This window comes from Chelmon rostratus, chromosome 1, assembly GCF_017976325.1.
Source record: "Chelmon rostratus isolate fCheRos1 chromosome 1, fCheRos1.pri, whole genome shotgun sequence".
In the NCBI taxonomy this organism is placed as follows: Eukaryota; Metazoa; Chordata; class Actinopteri; order Chaetodontiformes; family Chaetodontidae; genus Chelmon; species Chelmon rostratus.
The window spans coordinates 12,928,656-12,949,639 of NC_055658.1; the positions used below are offsets into that span (position 1 = coordinate 12,928,656).

At 42.1% G+C, this 20,984-nt stretch overlaps 1 protein-coding gene across 1 annotated transcript; it reads left to right on the forward strand.

Annotated features, from left to right (window-relative positions):
• The first annotated feature begins 4,150 nt into the window (after positions 1 to 4,150).
• On the forward strand, positions 4,151 to 20,980 carry cmtm4 (CKLF-like MARVEL transmembrane domain containing 4). The gene is made up of 4 exons (XM_041933491.1): positions 4,151 to 5,107; positions 12,039 to 12,215; positions 17,887 to 17,985; positions 18,365 to 20,980. Exons 1-4 carry the CDS (start codon positions 4,922 to 4,924, stop codon positions 18,527 to 18,529), a joined length of 627 nt encoding a protein of 208 aa, XP_041789425.1. The 5' UTR covers positions 4,151 to 4,921; the 3' UTR covers positions 18,530 to 20,980.
• Positions 20,981 to 20,984: the final 4 nt, after the last annotated feature.

The following is a 20,984-nucleotide window of genomic DNA, read 5'->3' on the forward strand; positions in this document are numbered from 1 at the left end:
AAATGTTGGATATGATACTGATGTATTTATACAAAGTTCCTCCTTTTTATTTTATTTTGTGCACCAGTTATCAGTTTAAAGAAACATTCATCTGTATCACATAACATGTTAAAATGCCACTGACGTCATGACACTAATATGACATGTCCACGTAGCTGATAGCATATCATATCATTTGCCCTAATCATCTCGAAGGATTCTGTAAATATAAATACAAACAAATCTATTCAGGTTAACTTTGATTTTGTATAAAATGCAATTCTGTCCAAATTCTGAAAATAGCTTCTTTGACTAAATGAGACTGGTTGGGATTTGACAGGCTTAGAGGTTGCAGCAGAATCGCTTCTTTTGCTACAGGTGTGTATATTTGGGGTGGGGGTTGGGCAGCATCTTTCCTACTATAACTCCGAAGTGCCTCGCACAGTTAGCTGTTTGTGTCATAGTAGAGGTGCTTGTCTACATAAGAGGAAATGCACTGTAGCACCATCGGTTAAAAGGTTTTTGTCCATTTCTCGTCATCCAAATAATTTATTTCATTTTACATTTTTGTTAATGTACTACAAGCCTGTGGTCTCTGTTATTTTTCAGAATTTAGATTTCTGTGGCCTAGTTGATAGTGTTCAATAGAGCAATAGATTGAATGCCTTCATACAAACTGTAAAGGCTGCTGATATTAAGAAGAAAACCACATGATGGAACTTTTGGGTCCCCCCAATGAACACTTACTGTGGTTGAAACCACTCGCTTTGCAGCCAAAAGACACGCAATGATTTGTTGTGGTTTGAACAAAATGAGATGTTGTGTCCTGACAGCACTGTCCATCATGGTTTCATTCATGTTTTATTCACACTGTACTTCGCATGTCAGTTAAAACATTCCCAGTTTCTACATGGAGTAGCTGTAGAAACGCATCCCCGTTGGAAACCTGTCCGGTCAAGTCTTCTTGTTCGCTCTTTCAGTGCCCATTTAAAATGACAGCCTTTGCCTTCAATGTACAGCTAACAGTTTGTCACACTGGGCGCCCTGCCTTCACAGGAATGCTCCTCATTAATTTGTGTGTCCTTAAGGGGTTGCTTAAATGTGTTATGTAATTTCTCTCTTTCTTTTTTTTTTTTCAAAACGATTATACTGTACCATATCAAATAATCTGGAATAATAATTATGGTTTCGTGAGACCATAATCTAATCAAAATGAATTAAGTGTACATTATCATTCTTAAGTCTGTATGCAAGGCCCTACTTAATCCTATGGATAGTGGACATCAGTAGCTTTCACTGAATTTATGGCAAGTGTGAGGAGAGCAGCTATTTGCTATTAAAATAATAGCAAAATAAAGGAAAACTGGAGTGAATTGGAACATGGAACCAAAGATGCATATTAGTCACTATTTTCTGCTTTTATAGTTGCTAATCATCCATAAGATTAACCAGTGGCCGTTTTTATCCTACTCTTGCATGGAGCCCTTGCATTCCAAACAGACCTGCGTATGAACACTTGTTTTAACACCCTATAAAAATGGTAATAATGCCTTACTCCACTCCACCATGTCTGGGGTTTCAGGAGTCAAAGGAAAAATTATTATGTAGATTATGTTAAATTCTCTAAACTGGTCTTCAATTCAAGTTTTGCTTCATTTTTAAAAAAAAAAATTGTAAGGGAATAATCACAAGACCATTCTCATGTACAGTGTACTTTATGCTTGATTTGTTGTCAAAATGATGCTACACATCTGTTCTGGATTTAGTTTTGATCAAAATGAAGCTCTTATTGTTTGTATTTTTCCTTTATTTTTTTTTATTTTTATTGCGACTGGGTGGAATGTGCACCTGAGGGTCTGTTGCCGAAGTGGATGAAGCACAATTTTAAGAACAGCCAGGAGCAGAACCGCCACATGTTGAAACGAGCACTTTTCCTTGGACACTTGTATCACCTCCCTGTTGGTACAGTTAAAGATACAGAATGCATATTTTGCTTTTTGCCTTGCCTTTTTAGAACATTCAGTAGTGAACGTAGAAGTTAACCTACACAGTAAAACTTCATTATTTATCCACATTTGCTGCTTAAGTTATGGAAGGTGGCCCCAGTGGTTAACCATGGAATAACTTTCTGCTGGTGATATTGTACATTTAAGATCAATCCTCCAGAAATCATTGCCATTACACCTTTGCTAGGGATGTTTTTTTGGGACATCTTGAAGTAGATAAACCAAATAAATTTCCATTTATTTTCAGGTTTGGCCTTTTTTCCCATGAAACGTCCCCTTGTTTGTGTTTACATCCTACTTGCTTCCGACATGTTTTGTTGTTGTTGTCAAATATGGTTTTGCCCATAGACATTTTCTGTTTAAAAGAATTTTGAAATGTCACCCTAACCTGAGTGACTCTACTGTTATTTCTTCATCAAACATGGCCACACTTGTTAAAATTTGACATTTAGCTGAGTGGAATGAAGTGCTCTCATGCTGCTTGTTCTGAAAGTTGCACTTGCTCTTTGTAAAGATTAGACGTTGCTCCCAATATGGAATAATGAACAGATGTTGTAACTTTTTTTACTCGGAACGTCATTTGAAAGCAACTGCCTCTTGACATCCTAACTGAATTGCCTTCGACCACTATCAACAGTCTACATCTACTGTATATGAGACTTTGAGCTTCTGCTTCCAGTCCTTTTGTATTCAGGATATCAAGACATTGTTAGCACATGGCTGGCTGCATTTTTGTGTCCTGAATTATTCAGAAGTTTGATTGTATGACTTAACACAATTCTGTAGCCTCTAAGCTGCCATGTGGACTCTAGCTTCTTACGCTGACAAAGTTAAGGAAAATGTTTATCAGACCCCTGGCTTCAATAAAACCAAGAATCCAAACTTTGGTTGACTTTTGCATTTATACCTCTATTTACACCATTTTTATTGACTTTTCATTCTAACGACAACACCGAGGGTTGCCAGAAGTTAAGATTTCACCACTTAAATTACCCCACAACCCCTAACTCCACCCATACACTAAAGCACAAAACGCAATTGAATGATTGACATTACTAATTAATGGCAGCTTTGGTGCTGATTGTTTGTTTAATTAAAAGTAGAAATGTAGATTTTAAAAATGACAGATTGTTTACCGTTGCACTGTAGGTAAAACCCTGAAAAATCACACACGCATCACCAAAGATTGAAAGATTTAAAATTGATTGAGATTTAAGATTGTAACAAATGTGCAAACAGAAGCTGCAAGCTGCTTTTGCTTTGGATCCAAATATTATGGAAGGTGGAAGTGGTAAAATCCTAACTCAATGTGAATTTTCCACCAGAAGCACACTATGTAAAATTTCAAACTCCATATCCTAAACAGATGATTTCTCAAACCTGAACTTGCTCCCCATGTGGAAGCCATGCCAGTTTGCAACACTGCACACTCTATTGGCTGAGGCATTGGTAGGCAAACATTTTGTCAAAGTGAATCTGCCCGTTTGTGTTGCACATTTGAGCAGATAATCGTTGTAGAAGCGCAGCCGGGTCACTTTAAGAACTCAGACAAGGGCAAAACTGAAAATGCTGAAAATCCACTGGCACCATCAGTGGAGATTTATACCCTCACATTAAAGCATAATAGCTTTTGGATGCAACATCTCGGCATCAGATAGACTTTCCAGCATCTCTCGCCTTCTGCAATCACCTAGGCAACCTTTTAATACCACTAAATACCACAGGGGGGCAGAAAGGTACAGTTTTATTGCTTTTGATGAAAATTAGGCTTATCCCAGAATTCCAAAAGTTAACATGATTGACATGGCATCTGCTTAAAGTGCAGGATGTTTGCGTGAGTCAGTTAAGAGAAAGCCAATATGACTCTATGATGCTTCACAGACCACTGTATGACCCCCAATCTGCACAGTCTTCAGTTTTAATAACTTGATGGGACCATTCAGCCTTATACTAAAAAAAAGCAGCTAAAGAAAGCACTTCTCTTTATTCTAACTTATATTTTTGATATTTAAGCTTTTCTTTTAGTGCATTACATCATGATCAAGATCACCACAGTGATATGCTACCCCGGAAGATAAAGTACAGCATAAACTCCGCAAAAAGAGCTGCAGCCACACTGTAGCCCTCCTGAGAATACAGAAATAATTTCATCGGGCCTGGCTGGAGGGAGCTTGCAGGCTGCAGAGGCACATCGACGATGAGAAAGGATCGGCCGAGGCGACAGAAGGGGCAGGAAAAGCTGCAGCAGAGCTCGGTCCTGTCGGCGTGGTTCCGGCTGGATTCGTTTTGCAGGCTGTTTGGGAATACTTAAACCGGGCGCAGAGCCTGCACAAGAATGTGCAGTTTTCAGAGGGGCGGAGACAAGCTTGCCTTGCATCCATAGCGAGTAAAGCGGCGTACAGGCAGCCTCACTGTGGGCTGCAAGGGAGAACAGCCCAAGTTTACAATAGAGACGCAGTGTCTCTCTCTCGGTTCTTCTGGGCCATAATGGGTGGATGTTTTTCGGTCGCGGGGGCGAGTAACGCAGCCCGGTAAGCATTTTTTTCGGTGCTGCTGAACAAACCAGAATCGTCCATGGTGAAGTGACACTGGGACTCGAACAAGTGACCCGCCTAGCAGAGTTAGAAGTGCGCCTATTGTGGAGAGACGCAACAGTGTGCCCGGGAGGAAACACCGCAGGGCTTCACGAGACGGATCCCAGCCGGATTTTCCTGCGCGTAATGTGAACGAGCACCTTCCGCGACTGTTCGCCTGTGGGGCGGCTGTGACCGGACTGTCTGGTTTGTTTTCTCCATCCACTTCCAGCTTGCATGGAACAAAGTGTGCTTTATGAAACGTAACCTGCGCCGTGAGGTGGGACCTGGTGGTTTGTCAGCGCGGGCTTGTATGTCGTAACATTTGTCGCCCAAGAATCCAGCGTCTCTCCCGAAACCATCATGAGGACCACCGAGGAGCCCGAGGGCTTTGACGGCGAGGCCTCCAACACCTCCATGATCTCCGGGGCCAGCAGTCCGTATCAGCCCACCACCGAGCCCGTCCATGCGAGGAACGTTTTGGGGGGCATGAGGTGCGACGTGGAGTACCTCAGGTCGTACTTCGGCATTTTAAAGGTGGTTGAAGTGGTAAGTTTGAACACGAGCGCATCGCTTCCATGTTTGCAGTCTCACAAAAGTGAGTAAAACAAACTATGACGCACCACTGGTGGAGAACATCCACTAACATATGGACAGAATAACTCTAATACTTTTTCAAAGCTGAAACTACTGCTCTGTACTCTGAGCAGTAATACCTGACTTATTACTGCTATCCCTTACACGATGAGCCCAAAATGAAAATATTAATTCAATTGTGGCTGTCCAGGTCCTGGTTTACCCTGCACTGCATCCCTAGTGGTCAGTCAGGTTGCATGCTAACAGAATACCTTTTCGCATTAGGCATTGGAGTGAGGTTGCTAAGGACCACAATCCTCAATTCAGGCACGCTTTGCACATCATGCCCAACATTTGAGTGTGCATTTTTCCAGCAGACTCTTATTTTGAAGGACACACACTGGCTTCAACAAAATGGTGGTATTCCAGTGGTAAATTCTGATGTCATCCCTTTCACAGTGACCTGATTGTGTTGTGTGATATATTCTATCTCCTGTGATAAGATGATATTTCTTAAGGAACTTTTGGTTTGCATATTGGCAAGCCGGTAGAGTCTTTAAATGTGTTTAACAACTGTGGATCAAGTCAGCATTTGACCAAGTTAGAGAAACTTAGAGACAGAATAGTTATTAACAGGATGTAGTGGCCACTGGGAAAACATATTTGCACTCACATCAGTACACCTAGACCAGATGTCTGAACTGAGACAGAGGCAACAACAAAGCAAAAATGAGAACTCCCAAAGCGCTGACAATTCACCAGAGGAGGAAATATCTATCAAGCCAGAGCATTTTCTCTTCTTCTGCTGCCAAAAAACTCAGACACAGGCCTGCGCACTCACATGAAGGAGTGCGTCCGCAACAGGAGAAACCATGGCGTTGAGGAAACTAGCAATTACCTCCAACAATGTTTGTGGATAGCACAAGCAAACTAAAAGTCCCAACTGTTGAAGATAATGCTGCACAGTTCTGGCTTCTCTGCTGCTTGGCTTGCAAAACTTTTGTTTAACTCCAGACAAAATAGCGTTTGAAGTCGATTTTCCCATTTTTGTGGGTGGCTGAGCGTCCCGCTGGTCTCACCGGGGAGCACAGTCAGCTCGTCCTGTTGCGCACACCTGTGATGTTTACCTCTGTGTACGTGGGAAGTTAGGATAGGACGCCATCTGTCATCAGCGTGGGAGACGTTTGGAGGAGGCCTTGGCGAAGAAGAAGATTCATATTCACACGGTCTTCATCTGTTTCACAGCAGTAAAACATGGACCTTACTGCTTGTGTAATGGCAACACAGCAAATATTTTTATTTATGTATTTCTTTAACATTCCTGTAGCTGCAAAGTGAAAACACACACATACACACTACGTATATATATATGTATATATATACACACACACACTACAGATATATATATATATATATATATATGTTTTGATACTTGAGCCAATACAATACCTGAATTTCAGTACTTATACGTTTTTGATACCTTGCGTTAAGAAACACCAGTTTAAGTCCCTTAATGTTAACTGTACAAAAACATTGCCCAAGTAAAAGATATGATTTCATTGAGGTACTAACAAGACTACAATCAGACTATTCATTCCCGTTTTTGACAGTTTTTGATGCTCAGTGCCTTTTGGCCACCACCAAAAAAGTATGTAGATCCAAGAACTGGCTCCACAAGTGAGCCTCGGATTCAGAAATATAGTGCGTGCAGAATAAATAAAGCCTGCACGCAATATTTAAAGAGCACTAATACAAATAGAATGCAAATACTGCAAAAAAGAGCTAATTGCAACACAGACAGACAGAAATGACATGCAACTATTGCAGGTAGTACAATTGCAGGTGTTACTTTGCAGGTATTACTATTGCAGGTATTGCTTTGTGAAACGATGGACGAAACAAGTGCTGTAAAATACAACAGCTATGCTACAGCTAATTATCTTACTTACTAGTGCTAATCTTCAGTTTTCACCTTATATTTACTTATTTGTTCAGTGCTGATACTGACTTTTCACTTTGACTCGTCAAATCTCCTTCACCAACAAGGACACTGAAAGTCATCCAAGTTTACATTCAGAATTGTAGAGGAGGCCCGCAGGGCTGGCTGCCAAATGCAATAGCTTCGCTGGCATGCATTTTTACCTCTCTGTCCTCTAATCATTTAGCTCTGTGCCAGCAGAGGCTGTGTGATGATCTCTTAGAACTAATAGATGATGATGCAAAGCTGACTGCACATCATGTGCTGTACGAGTGCCTGTTATTTATATCACTGTGTTTACGGAGAGTTGTGTGGCTGAAAGGGCAGCAGTCATGTGTCGTTAATGGATCATGTTTGTGCAGAAATCAGTTATATGGAGTAATGATTAGCATCAGCGCAAAGTGGACCAGCACAGGACACTACATGCTGCATCGTAGACATGCTTGTTTAGCGATTCTAGAGGAATTTCCTTTGGTTGAATATCAAGCTTTTATGATGATGTCTGTTTTGCCAGTCCTCAAACATTAGTGAGCCCAAAAAGCCTCACCCACCCCCTCTGGCAATGTCCTCATGACTTTGCCAAAGCAGTGTTTATTATATCACCTCCACACCCACACCTTGTTTGCACTAAGGGAGCAGTTACAAGCTGCTCAGACCTTTGCACTGACCCATGTTTGCTCAGAAATTCTTTGTTTTTTCCTCTGCACAGACCAGGGTGCCAGGTTGTTGCTTGTAGTTGTTTCCCACCGAAGCTCCGTGGTGAACTTGTCATACAGGCTGCTGCTGCCCCTGCACTGATCAGAAACAACCCCCAGTAGGGTGTAACCCGAGCAAGGTGTGTCCACCCTGACAGCCGGCTTGTCTTTGTCTCTTTTCTGTGACTCGGTCAACAAAGTCCAGCTGATATTCAACTCACATCCCTCTACCCTGACAGCAATTTGATACCTTATTTAGCCTGACAGTACACCAATCAATCCACACAAGCCTTATGGCTTCATGCTGACCTCTCTCAGCATGGTGTGTGAGCCTATGTTTATCTTTTTAAAGTACTATTCTAACAAGTACTAATTAGATATTATCTTAAAGTGTTTTTTTCAGTCTGTGGATGTAATGAAGTTACCAGATGCTCCCAAATGTCAGCGAGCACTTCCTGCCTAGAGAGAGACGCCACATGCTCCCATTCTCCTCTGGTTGAAGCATTACTTATTCGGAGGTTGTAGGGAGCCATAAAGACAACAAGAATGTTGTGCATGCATGTGGGAAGACATGAATGCCTTTGCCTACACATACCTTATCCTCTGGAGTGAAATATAACCTGCATTCAGGCTACGTTTTCTATCACATAGACTGGGGGCTGCTGCTGAAGCATATTCGACATTTTGGGTATTTTTTTTTTTTTTATGTGCATGCGGCCCCATAGCACTAGGAGTGCAGAATATAATGTTGTCTCCACAGTGAGGCCTCTTTTCTACTCCATTCATTTTCTGTCCACAACAGATGGTGTATAAGAAGGTGATCTGAGTCCAAGAGGTCTGTAAAGGCAACTAATAATGTGCATAATCCCGCAGATGAGGATGTCTGCATGCAGGAGGGAGAAGAGAAAGAGGGTCGATGTGCGTGATTGTGCACTTACACATGCACAGTGAACAGGGTGAAGGGGTGAAGTTTGACATAAAATCATTACTTAACAGATTATCTAGCATGTTGCCTTGTGATCCCCCTCCTCGTCCCCCGTGGCTGCCTGACACCTGCTACACAGGGACTCGGGGAACGCAATATGTTTTCTTCGAGAGTCATGACATCATCCCCCAGCCCAGGCAGCCCTCCTCTCCTGTTTGGGTGTAACCTTTTTGTTTGTGTTACAGTCACAGACGCACCACTATCCAACTGCGTGCTCTAATGAGGCTCCGGCAGCAGCACAAAACGAAACTTTTTCCTTAATGGTCGGCCGAGTGGGTTTGCTTCCTTTTGTGTTTGGTAATGTGACATGCATTACTATCTGCGGATCTTTAAATGTTTCTTGTGCGGTGGCGTTTCAGCTAAAGAGCTGGAAGATGGGAGAAAGTGTCTGTCACAAACAGGGGAGTTCTCCTCTGACAGCTCACCATTGCCAGTCAACACTTGACCTATCAGAAACAGTACACCCTGCTCATTAAACTGGATAAATGGCGAAACGGCTATTTCGCTGCTGGGAGCCAGCAAAGAGGAGGAGGGGTCTTTTGCTATTGAGACTGTTTTGGGTTTGTTCTCAAATGCATTTGTTCAGCAGTGTCAAGCAATGAGATCCAACTGGCTAGTTGGATTCAGATCGGATGCAAATCTACGCTGGGCTTCAGAGACAAAACTTTAAAAAGTCTTTAACGTAATACTTAATAAACTGCTTGAAGTTTGAGACACAGCTGCTTCCAAGAGTCTCTGAGACGTTTCTGCAAAAGAAAGAAAGGTGACAGATGTCTTATTTCCAGAAAAAAGCTTTGCTGAACCATTGGTGAAGTTCAACTACTTGCAAAAACAGCTCAAGTCCCAATAGGCATACCAAAATTATGCAAAATACTAATGTGCAAATGTACCCATTCCCAAACCAGTCTGTGTATACTTGGCTCAGATTTTGCAAATCGTTGTCCTACTCACACTTTAATAAACGAGGCCTAATTTGCTCACACACTCACACACATACCCAGATGCAAACAGTAGGTGACAGCTTTGCATGGAGAGCATATTAGCCAGTGATATATGTGTCTGCTTGTTTCTGCTTGTTTGAGTGCATCCATCTATTCTCTTCAAGACTTTTTGTTATGGATGCAAAACACTTGTCAAGATTTAAAGATTCTTTTGATACAGGGCTCATGGTGGAGCCGTCAGTGGCTCCATGTGGATATGGATTATAGCACAGTTTTTGTCATGTATTCATGGGATAAGTAGAGGGATTGATGGAATAATGTGTTCTCTGATGCTTTCTATCGATTTGGTTTGAAACAGTTGGTGCATAGTATAGTTTTAGTCCACGGCCTTGGTGCTTCTCAATTGTCTGTTCTGTCTTATGCAACCATCGTTTTCAGTTGCTCTGCTGTGTTCCCTTGTCGCTTACCCCGACACTTGTAGCAGCCATGTGAGCAGCTCTCTTGTGTTCTTCCCTCGCTCACTGCCCGCCAGATTTCTTTAGATAATCTGACCACATCCCTAGAATCATGCCTGCTCAATTCCTTTGACTTTGTTGCCCCGATGACACACAGGAAGCAGTTTTCAAAGAGGTTGGTTCCCTGGTTTAACGATGATTTGTGAGGCCCTCTAGCCTTAAGCATTAGTGTAAATGGTGCTAGTCGAAACTCATGGTTTCCTGCATTTCCTGGAATAATAGCTCTGCATTATATAACCTCTCTGCAGACGGGGATTCTCATTTGTCCAGACTAATATGTGAGAATAAAAACAACCCCAAATTCTTGTTGGAGACTATAGCAAGTCTTACCACAGAGCCACCCCTGTGCAATCCACACGCCCCTCTGCTAATGACTTTATTTAAAAAATCAATATCATCAGAAACCAGATCATGACCTTGCAACCTTGTACTGAGTCATCAAAGCAACCTGCAGCAGTGAGATGTTCAGTGTCTGGCTGATGGCAAGGAAGCTGCTAATAAAGCTTCATTCATCAGTTCATGGAAGAAATGAGTGACTCCTGCAGCTTAATAGAAACTGCTCTCTGCCTTTGACTCTTTTCAAGTGTTTTTTTGCACTCTTAGTGTTGTAACTGACTTGGCGAGCCGTGACAAATATCCCGTATTTGTTTTTTGTTTTTTTTTTACTCCCGTTCCCCCGGTCTTCAGAGAAAGCATGTGTCAACAAAATATTTTGCTCAAACTTTCCCACTCAGGCTGTGACTACATACCATTTGTTGTTTTTGTGTCTGCTGGGGCAGTCTCTAAATCAGCCAAGACACTTAAGATTTACTTTCATGAAGACACTAACACCGATTTCATGCACTGCTATGTTTTCCTTCTGCAAATGAGGCAGAAAAACAGCAAAAAAAATGACACCCTTATCCTTAAAACCTGTGTAAAATTCAATCTGCTTTGCAGGAACGTTTGTAAATCCCATGTGATCAAACACTATTGTGTGTGTATTCATTTTTGTGTCCTATCGTACAATAAGTGTATAGAGAGAGAAACACAACAGGCATGCCTTAGCTAACAATCATACTGCTTTTCCAGGCACAAGTTCATGATGAGTCTGATGCAAAGAGTAAAAAGCTCAGTGAATATGGCTTTAAGTGGTTGTGCCATTTAGAAAGCAGAAAACCTTGCCATGGACTTTTTTTTTCATTCAGTTTAACCTCCAATCATCCCTCAACTGTAAACCCATCATTATACAATTTATTATATCAACATTTAATACAAAATGTTGAGCTTGCTCTGACCAAGCAGATCTGGTCTGAACTGGTTTGAATTCGGCTGCTGCAGGTCTTAATGTGTTGCAGTGGCATTTTCTTTAGGTCTGTTATGTCTCTGGGTCTTGGACCGCTCTGAGCCAATCGGTAATCTGTGTGTGGTTTTGTCGGGGTCTAGATGGCAAGAGAACACCTAAATAGCAGAATTCTTCCCATACTGTGGTTTGTTGATGGATATTGGCTGGATGGAGGCATCTTCAGAGGCTGCCAGGAGTGGGACTCATGAGATGGGCTCATGGCCTCCGGGACAATCACTTCATCATCTGGAAAGCTTGGAATTTCAGCATGAACAAACACTCACATAAAGTTACAGAAAGGGCTTGACCTACAGTACCCTTTATGGTTAAGAGCAATGCACGTGTTTATTTTGAAATTGGGTTTCTTACGTCATTTAGTGGCTTAGAAATACATCCAGTATCCAGTATGCTCAACATCTGCTCTGCTGTTCTTCTTCTCCTGTCTCCTCTGGGACTCTCACTTCAGGTCCTATCACTTATTGGCTTCATCTGCATAGAGACCATCATGATGTGCTCTCCCTGTGGAGGGGTCTACTTCTTCGAGTTTGTCAGCTGCAGTGCCTTCGTGGTGACGGGAGTCCTCCTCCTGATCTTCAGCCTCAACCTGCACACCAAGGTGCCCCATGTCAACTGGAGCCTAACGGTAGGTACAGGGAGAAAAAACTTATCACCGCATGAACATTGCAATACCTGTCAAGTTAACATGACTGAAATCATTGAGCCACCTCCACAGCCCACACACACACGAAAAAGACAACACTATAATCATCGTGCACCAATCAGAGAGCAATTTAAGAGCCTGTACTCACAGAATCTGGGGTTATGGTAGGTAACTAGTGTTCGCTTGGTTTAACCATTAGTTTACCATAAAGAGTTTGACCATAATATTTTATCTCTGTTGCTGTTGCAGTGTGTTGGCATGTGAATTGTTTGGGCAGCATGAGAGCGTGAGACTGAACGTGTTATCAACTAGTGCTAATTAAGCAAATGTTAGCATGCCACAGTAACATGGCTAAACTACGAGCTACGAGGTGAGCACAGTTAACATTTTACCTGCTAAACATCAAGAATTTCATGGATTAAACTTAGTAAAAACATTCATGTCTCTATCAGCATGAACTTTAGCAACTTTGGTGATCCCATCACTTTTCCTCTAGCGCTATCATCAGGTCAAAATTCTATTTTGTCCAGTACTTTGGTTTATGACCAAATACCTGTAAAACTAATGACATTCACATTTACCTCAGCTGTACTTTGTATTTTGTGCTAATTAGCTAATTCTAGCATGCTAACTCAACACACTAAGGAGATGAACATGGTAAACGTTGAACCTGCTAAACATCTGCTTGTTAGCATTGTCATTGTGAACATATTAGCATGCTGACGTTAGCACTCAAAGCAAGACTGAATGTATGAGTACAGCCATTAGCCTGACACTGCTTGTCACTTTTGCTTTTGCTTCATCACATCATGCTCGTCACACTTTTCCTGCCATAATTGTCATAAATGTTACATTACTTTTAAACTATGAACCTAGTATTGTCTATCAGACCAAATCCCTGTCTGACTGCAGTCCCTCTCTGCTTAAAGTATGTAGTCTTGCATTTATTTTCAGGGTAGTGCTCAGCTCAGAATTGTTATGTCAGGGAAGCCGTGAAACATTTGGAGTTTGGAACCGGTTTGGATCGCATACAGTTTCAGCGTTAGCCTACCGGGATCTGCATTGTCAGCTGTAGGCAAATGAGCTGGTGGGTGTTCTCCTGCAGATACTGATATTTGCCTACATACTACACACGTTGGTGCGCTCTGAGCTGCAGCCAAGAATCCTTTACAGGGGAGAGTGGAAAAAAAAAGTATTTCCAGAGGCCACACAGCGTACATATCGTAGTAAGCAGTGGATGTTAAGCCAGATGTCCAAATCCAACTATAGCTATCAGATTGCTTTATCCTTGGTACAATATTCCACCTCAAACATGGAGAGAGGGTGTGCCTTTGGCTTCTACTTTTGGCACAACAGCACCAAATGAGCGCTTTTTACAGTCTCTGAGAGGAGGTTCATATAATCTAAAATCCTCCTGTTCGACGTTCTGTTTCTTCTCTCCTCCTGAGGCTCACTGGCCTTTCTCACGTCAGGTCTGACTAGTTAATTAGTTTTCCACTCAAGTGATTAATAGTCTAGAAATGCAGAATTTACATGTATTGTTTGTGTGTTTGTGCGCACAGATGGGCTGTGGGTTTGGTTTACTGGTATTGCTTGAAATATGCTGCTGGGCACAAAGATACTGAGTCTTTCGTATTTTGTAAAAAAAAAAAAAGAAGAAGAAGAATTTGCAGGACAACAAATTCTGTGTTTACGACTCAGAAACCGTCTGCTGTTTGCTTGTGGTGAGTAAAGAAAGACTTACAGGAGGTGCTGCTTTCCAGATTTCGCAGTCTCTGTTCAGACTCCAAACTGTAGTAGCTAACAAGCCCATGATGCTCAGCTCCACTCCGCAGTTGTATGCTGCACCCCACGCTGTTTATGTCTATCAAGCTCAAAGCTGTTCCAGTCACATCAAACCCCTGGGAAATGCACCATGAGTAAGCATTTCAGAGTATTAACCAACTGTTAACCCTCTGCTGCATTCCTCAGTTTCCAAGTTCAAAACCATGTACTGACGCTGCCGCTCCTCCTCTGTGGAGTGAGCTGTTTTATAATGCGGTCGAGAGTCTCAGAAGGAGGGTTATGATCGTACAATTATGTGCTACGTGATCCCATCTCCTCCAGTTCACCCTCTATGATGACTTTGGCACTGCAGAGGGGGAAACACAGGCCCAGACCCCTGCTTCATACCCTTCAACACCAAAAACGAACTCAGTCCTGGGACCTTGTCGTAAAGCCACTTACTGCAGTGACTTTTAGTTGTGAAGTTGAAAATACAGGGTTTAGTTTGCATGAATGAGCTTTGCACAGCTAGAGATAAAGGCAGACCACTCGCTGTATTGTTTTCCTAATTCCCGCAGCCAAATGACTGCCGGCCATGCTTAGGGGTTGTGGGACGGAAATGGGGCAACCATGATGACACACAGGGAAGAACATTCACTGCCAGAAGGGGAGGTAGAGAGGGCTGTTACTGCTGTTATTCTCCTTCCAAAAGGAGAGCAACCGTTTGGATGCAGTGTGCCCAATATATTCAGGTTGTTTTGTTCTCTGGAGCAGACAGTATCTCATCGCAGTTAATGCATGAATGAACTGGATACTTGAGAGGGACGACCGTTGGTGGGTGCTGACTGGACCCGTCAAAGCCTTAAGCAAGGGGTGTAACACAAAGCTACTGTCTGTGTCTGTTTATGACGCCAAAATGGCTGTATTTACTGAAGTTGTCAGAATTTGCACTTTTTAGATGTTTTATATGTTGTACAACAACACAAAACATAACATTTTATCTGTGTTTATAATCTATTTATTTACATTTTGGCACATCATGGAAAGGGATGCTGCTTCGGCTGATAGCAGTTCTCACTGATAGTGTAAAGACAACAATCACCTGGATTGCTTTCTATGCTCTGCCAGAATCTGATGAGTAAAGATCAGAAGTTATAATGCAGTGCCTTATGTTCTCTGTAATTTCTAATCAGATTCATGCATGTTTGCAGCAGCGTGTGTGAGTTTGATGTCCGAGTGTTATGATTTGAGTTATGACAGGGAGGAGAGCATTATTCGCTCATATTCAGATAAAATATTATTTTTCGAGTTTACCTGCTGGACTTCATGTTCCAGTGTGTTTCTCTGTATGTGCAGATGTTAATCCATCCCTGTTTCGCTGTTTGACTCCATGTTACTCTGCCGGTAATGATCTACATCTCTCTGCTGAATCCACATCCACACACACACACACAACTGAGGTTTGTGGTTATTATTAGCTATAGCCATTAATCTATCATCAGTTCAGACCAGAGAGCACTTTTCTCGTGTTGTATTTACTTTACCTGCAAGTGGAATCCAATAAAAGCTTTCTTGGTTTTGACAGCTGACGTTTGCCACCCAGGCAGACAAAAGACATGAAAGACTTGTTTCCTATCTTTATTTGTCTTTCAGAGAGAATCAGGCCTAGATGTGAAAGCTGGAGAGATGCTTTCTATTCTTGCATGAGGCTTTCTGGCCCCGTGTGACTTGCTGTGACTGTCAAGAGAATAGATTTCATAATTAGTCCTCGGCTGCGTCCTTTAAGGTTTCCATAGTTGCAGTCCAGTGAGTATTTCTAGCCTCTATCTTGAGAGCACAGCTGAAACCTAGAACTGTGTACAGCAACATAGAGCATTATGTGTTTGCATGTGATTAACCCACTTTTTGTGCACAGATGCTAAATAATTTTGTTACAGATTTTACAGTGCTTATTTTTTGTAGTTTACCATCAAAAAGACTACATTTGTGATGCAGATGCATGTTTTCAGAGGTACAAAGACAGTAAGAATGTAGTCTATTTTTCCATTTTTATTGGATTATTTTTACTGTTGTTCGTGCACTATTGCAACAAAATAAGCTGGTGTCACAGTTTATTCATATAATGGATTACACAGATAAAAACATGGGCTTTGTGCCTTCAAACACTGTATGCTGGTGCACCAAGGATTCAGCTGTGTAACTTCATAGTAAGGCCTTGAGCACGATTAATTTATAGTTCCAAGATACAGAACAACTTTGAAGCTCAACTAATTCATATATTTTTAGAGCATACTAGTCTTCTGCGATGCTCCGGATCTCAGCAGATAGAGAGAGGATTGTAATACAACGATAGGAGCCAATAATAAGCCAGAGAGCCAGTGGTTTGGTCCGGTCTGTGCTTGTGTTATTTAAGGTTTTACAGAGTGCTGGCCTGGTGAAAACGTGGAATGTGGAAAAAAAGGCAAGCGCAGGAACTGAGCTGAGTGGATCTGGAGAGAATATGGGATCTGAAAGCTGTAGAAAAGCTTTTCTGCACATGAGATCTAGAACTTGCAGTATTTCCTGTTCAACCGGTTGGGCGAGGTAGATGAGAGAGTGTGTGTTTGTGTGTGTGTATGTACCGTGCGCTTGCAGTGTGTGTGTGTTGGGATGTTTGTTGAGTGAGTGGTGGATGGGGTTGTGATGTTGTTTAAAGGGTGGGATAATAACGCTGGTGTACATTGACTGTGGCAGTTAGCAGAGGTGTTATGATTACATATTAACGCGTTACTGATTAAACCGCAGCATCGGGGGCAGATTGTCTGGTTTTATGCTCTGCTGCCGACTTGTCTGTGTGTGTGTGTGTGTGTCTGTTGAGCGTTGTGTGTCATATGAGAGACCATGTCTGCCATGATCACAATCACGCATCTGATCACGAGGGCTGTGCCCCAGTCACACTGAGCACTTCATTATTAACCCTTGCCTCACTGTCTGTGCTGCTGCAAACAGGGGAGTAAAAACATCAAAGGGAAGTATCTCTTTCATTCTCCCCCTCATGCGTAACGAGCTGGGGGATGGAGAGGTTTATGTGTGTGGAGAGGGTGTGTTTGTGTGTAATATGAGGTGCTAGGTGGCTTGTGAGTATACGCTGCTGGCTGCTTTTGCCCTCCTGCAGTTTTAAACTCACAGTGAAGCACCAGGAGTCAGTCTGGCTGCTTAGATGAGTGCCAGCAAAGCTCTTTGTTAGTTCAACATCATCCTCTGTGTCCTACAAGTATGTTGCATCAGATTTAGATTGTGTCAGAAAGGCCTCACGTGTCTGTCTCAAATTATCTGTTGAATCGGCATCAGCATTGATGGAGCTCCACTGTACTCATGCCATTTGTAATACATTTTAAATTTCATGATTAATACACTCAGTGATGTGCTTGGGGCTAACAGATGTCTTCTACTGTGAGGAAAATGATTGAAATGTAACGCTTTGAATGCTTTAGGTACATTCATATAAAGTGTTATATTGAGCCTATTGTATTAATAGAATTTGCTGATTTATGTTTGATAGATATATACCTCATGTGGGGTTGGATAGTTCCTGATTTTAATCCCTATTTGACCTATTTTTAGAGTGGATTTTAATATATTTTAGGTGTGTTTTATTTGAGAAACAATGTTTATATTTCTAGAAGAAAGATGTGTTGTGGCTGTATTCAAATGATGCCCTAACTGTATGAACTTATGCATACATAGAACCGACACACACACTCACGTACAGTAGCTGTTTAATTTCATGCTTAACCACTGACGACATGATAAAGGACCAAACTCTGCATCAGCTGCTCCCCTCATGAAACACTTCATCCTGAAAAAATAGTTCCGGTGTTGTGATGTGTGTTTTTGCATCTTCCTGTAGGACCTGGTGAACACTGCTGCCAGCACCTTCTTCTTCTTCTTGTCGTCTGTTGTGCTGGCCTGCATCAACCACAACACTGGAGCTGAAATAGCAGCGGTGGTGAGTGGTCAGAACCGTCCTCTTTTGTCGAGATACATGGATAGAAAACCAAGCAGACATCTTTACAGGCCTCCTCTTAGCCATTGAGGCAAAGGATTTTATACTTGTGTGTGAATATGCTGATGCAACAGAAGAGTGACGTTTAGCATTTTTTAGCACGAGACCACATGTGTTTGAGTGTTTTAACCTCTTTTATCTGTATGTGTCTAATCTTATTGTGCCTAATATTATTAGTCTGTACAGATTTTCATGTGGTCTGATGCAACCACGTCAACCTAAATCAAACCTGCGTGAACACATTTCAGGAACTGTGTGTGAATGCAGCGTTCAATCCTTTGTTTCCCATTCGAATTCACTTCCTGTTTCCACTTGTATGCAGATCTTTGGCTTCCTGGTGACAGGTGTGTATGGGGTAAACACCTTCCTGGCGGTACGGAGGTGGCGTCTCGGCAACGGCTGTCAGGGGGCGCCTCAGACCAGCGAGTACATGCGTGCGCGCACAGCATCTCGCGGAGAGGTGGAGGCGAGGCCCGAGCTCGCGTGAGCGCTGGCCAACAAGCAGACGGACTAAGGGAAAGCCAAACTACCGGCAGCTGAGCGAGACGGACGCCACTCCTCCTTCAGAATGGTATTTCATTCAAGTCTGGAGAGGAAGGGCCGTCTCAAGCTCACCACGCGCTTTTGACTTCTCATCACGACACCTCAGCTGTGCTTTCCGCCTGCCCAGCCTCTGAATAAACCTTCATTTCATAGCCACAGACGAGCTCCGTATGTGGCTTTGTTCATCAGGCCTCAGTGACATATGGAGACACTAAAGTGAAGAGTCAGAAATGAAGGTGTTCTCTCTTTTCATCCACATATCTTTCTAAATCAGCGTGAAGGATGACTTTCACGAAGAGCCAAAAAAAAAAAGAAAAGAAAAGAAAAGAGGCTGATTTCCAGCCGCACACCAACTCCTGTTCTGGCATTTTTGGAAAGTTTTGTGTTTCACTGTGAATGAAGTTGTGTTAAAAAGAAGGTCGGCTTTTGTACAGTTTGCTTCTTTCAAGCCGCTTCCTGTGAAGTCTGCGCTGATTAAAACGCTTGTGGATCCAGGAAGCCACTGGACCAGCAACATACAGCAACTTGCAGTGCAACAGACGCACCACGGCTTCACTGTTCTCTCTTAGACACTGACATCATCCTTCTACCTGTGAACAATCATTAGATATGTTCATCTAAAAATAACACATGCTGATTAGAAGAGTTTGTTTCTCCTTTACAACTTTGAAAGTCTCAAAATATTTCCCGCCAGCAATTATGCATAATCATAACAGCACAGGGTAATTCTTAGCTGCAATAAAGACGGGCAGTGAAACAACATTTAGAATATTTGAAATGAGTGAAAAATACTTACTCTATTTTTAATTCCATCTGTTTTATCCGAGGTTGTCCGTAAGTTACCCAAAAAAACATCCGCACTGGAATTCCTGCAGTTGAAATCTCGAGGTGTGTGTTCGGTCAGCACTGTGAGCCGGCTGTAGGTTATATCAGGCGGTGATAATTGGTATCTCGTGACTTTTGCACATGTCCAAGGCTTCAGGTAACACAAATGTTGGCGGTACATTCATTTTGAAGCAAACGTCAGTGGTCGAGATCAATGCCCGTAGCCTATACACTGTATCTCAGGTATTGACACACTCCTTTCCAACTTTGACTCTTAAAAAAAACAAAAAACACATTTGAAGTGAAATCACAGGGTGCCTCGACCTGAACGCTGTATCTCTTAATGCCTTCCTAATTAGCAGAGTATCACAGAGAGGAACTGACACTTTAAGTTAAAGTGATGGAGAGTCACATGAAGGTGAAGGCAGGTGGGATGGAGATTAGGTACATTTAGCGTTATTGTCATTCTGTATTTGGTTGAATTAAAATGTCTGTGTAAGTATTTACAGTATATTATCACACTCTTCATGTATTATGAAATCTCTTATAATTCCACATCGCAGCTTTTATAAAGCTCAGACATACAGAGTGCAAAATCATTCCTTGAAGTTTTTCTGTCTGGCCAGTGTTGTTGACAGACAAACAGGAGGCTTAATCCTGAAAAATTACGATACCTTTTAGGATGAAGGATGAAGATTAATGTCTTGCGTTGTTCTAACGTATTGAATCCTCGAGACATTTACACATGTGCGTGTTTTTCGTTGTTGTTTGAGACCTTTTTATGTATATCGGGTGAGTTCGTGCAGGGTCTGAATCGACTCTATGGCTCCATCTCCTGGTCTTCACCTGAAATGCTTTCCTTGTGACTTCAGTGGAATGACTGTACAGCGAGATAACTACAGCAGTGTGTGTGTGTGTGTGTGGGTAATGGAAGGACTAGAAATGTATTTGACTGTGGGTTAAAATGAAAAATAAAACTGTACGGCTTCTATACACACTATACAGTGCGCTTTTCTCATCTTCTGTGTAACTTATGTCATGTACAATGCGATTTGGAGGTCGTTTTATGAATAGACAATCATATCTGTTATTCTGTCTGTCACTTACATTGGTGGGTTTGTTTTTCGGAGTGATGTAAAAAATGTTCACGTTAGCAATTGTACAGCAAACTTTGCCGCACAATCATGCAAGTGCATTACGCTCTTTGATAATACTGTATAAACTAACCATCATATTTGTCACAAACTATCAAGCTGCAGCTCTCTATATACTTTATGCTACAATATGTTATGAACTCTGTGTATTTATGGGGAAGAGAGAAAATGCTTTCCACTAGTTTCCAGATTGTGCTGTAAACAGCGGCCGTGATTGGTCTGGCTGTTCGGATGAAGTTAGCGGTGAGATGCTCTTCTGTTTCCTTTAAATTCTGTGTGCTTTGTTCATGATCACAACGAGGTCTGTCCTGTACAGCATGGAGCCGTACTTAGCTGTATTTTTTGTATTTAAAACATTGACAAAAGGCTTCATATTAGTTTATAGTGACAATTGAAATAAAGTGATTTGGACATTATTGA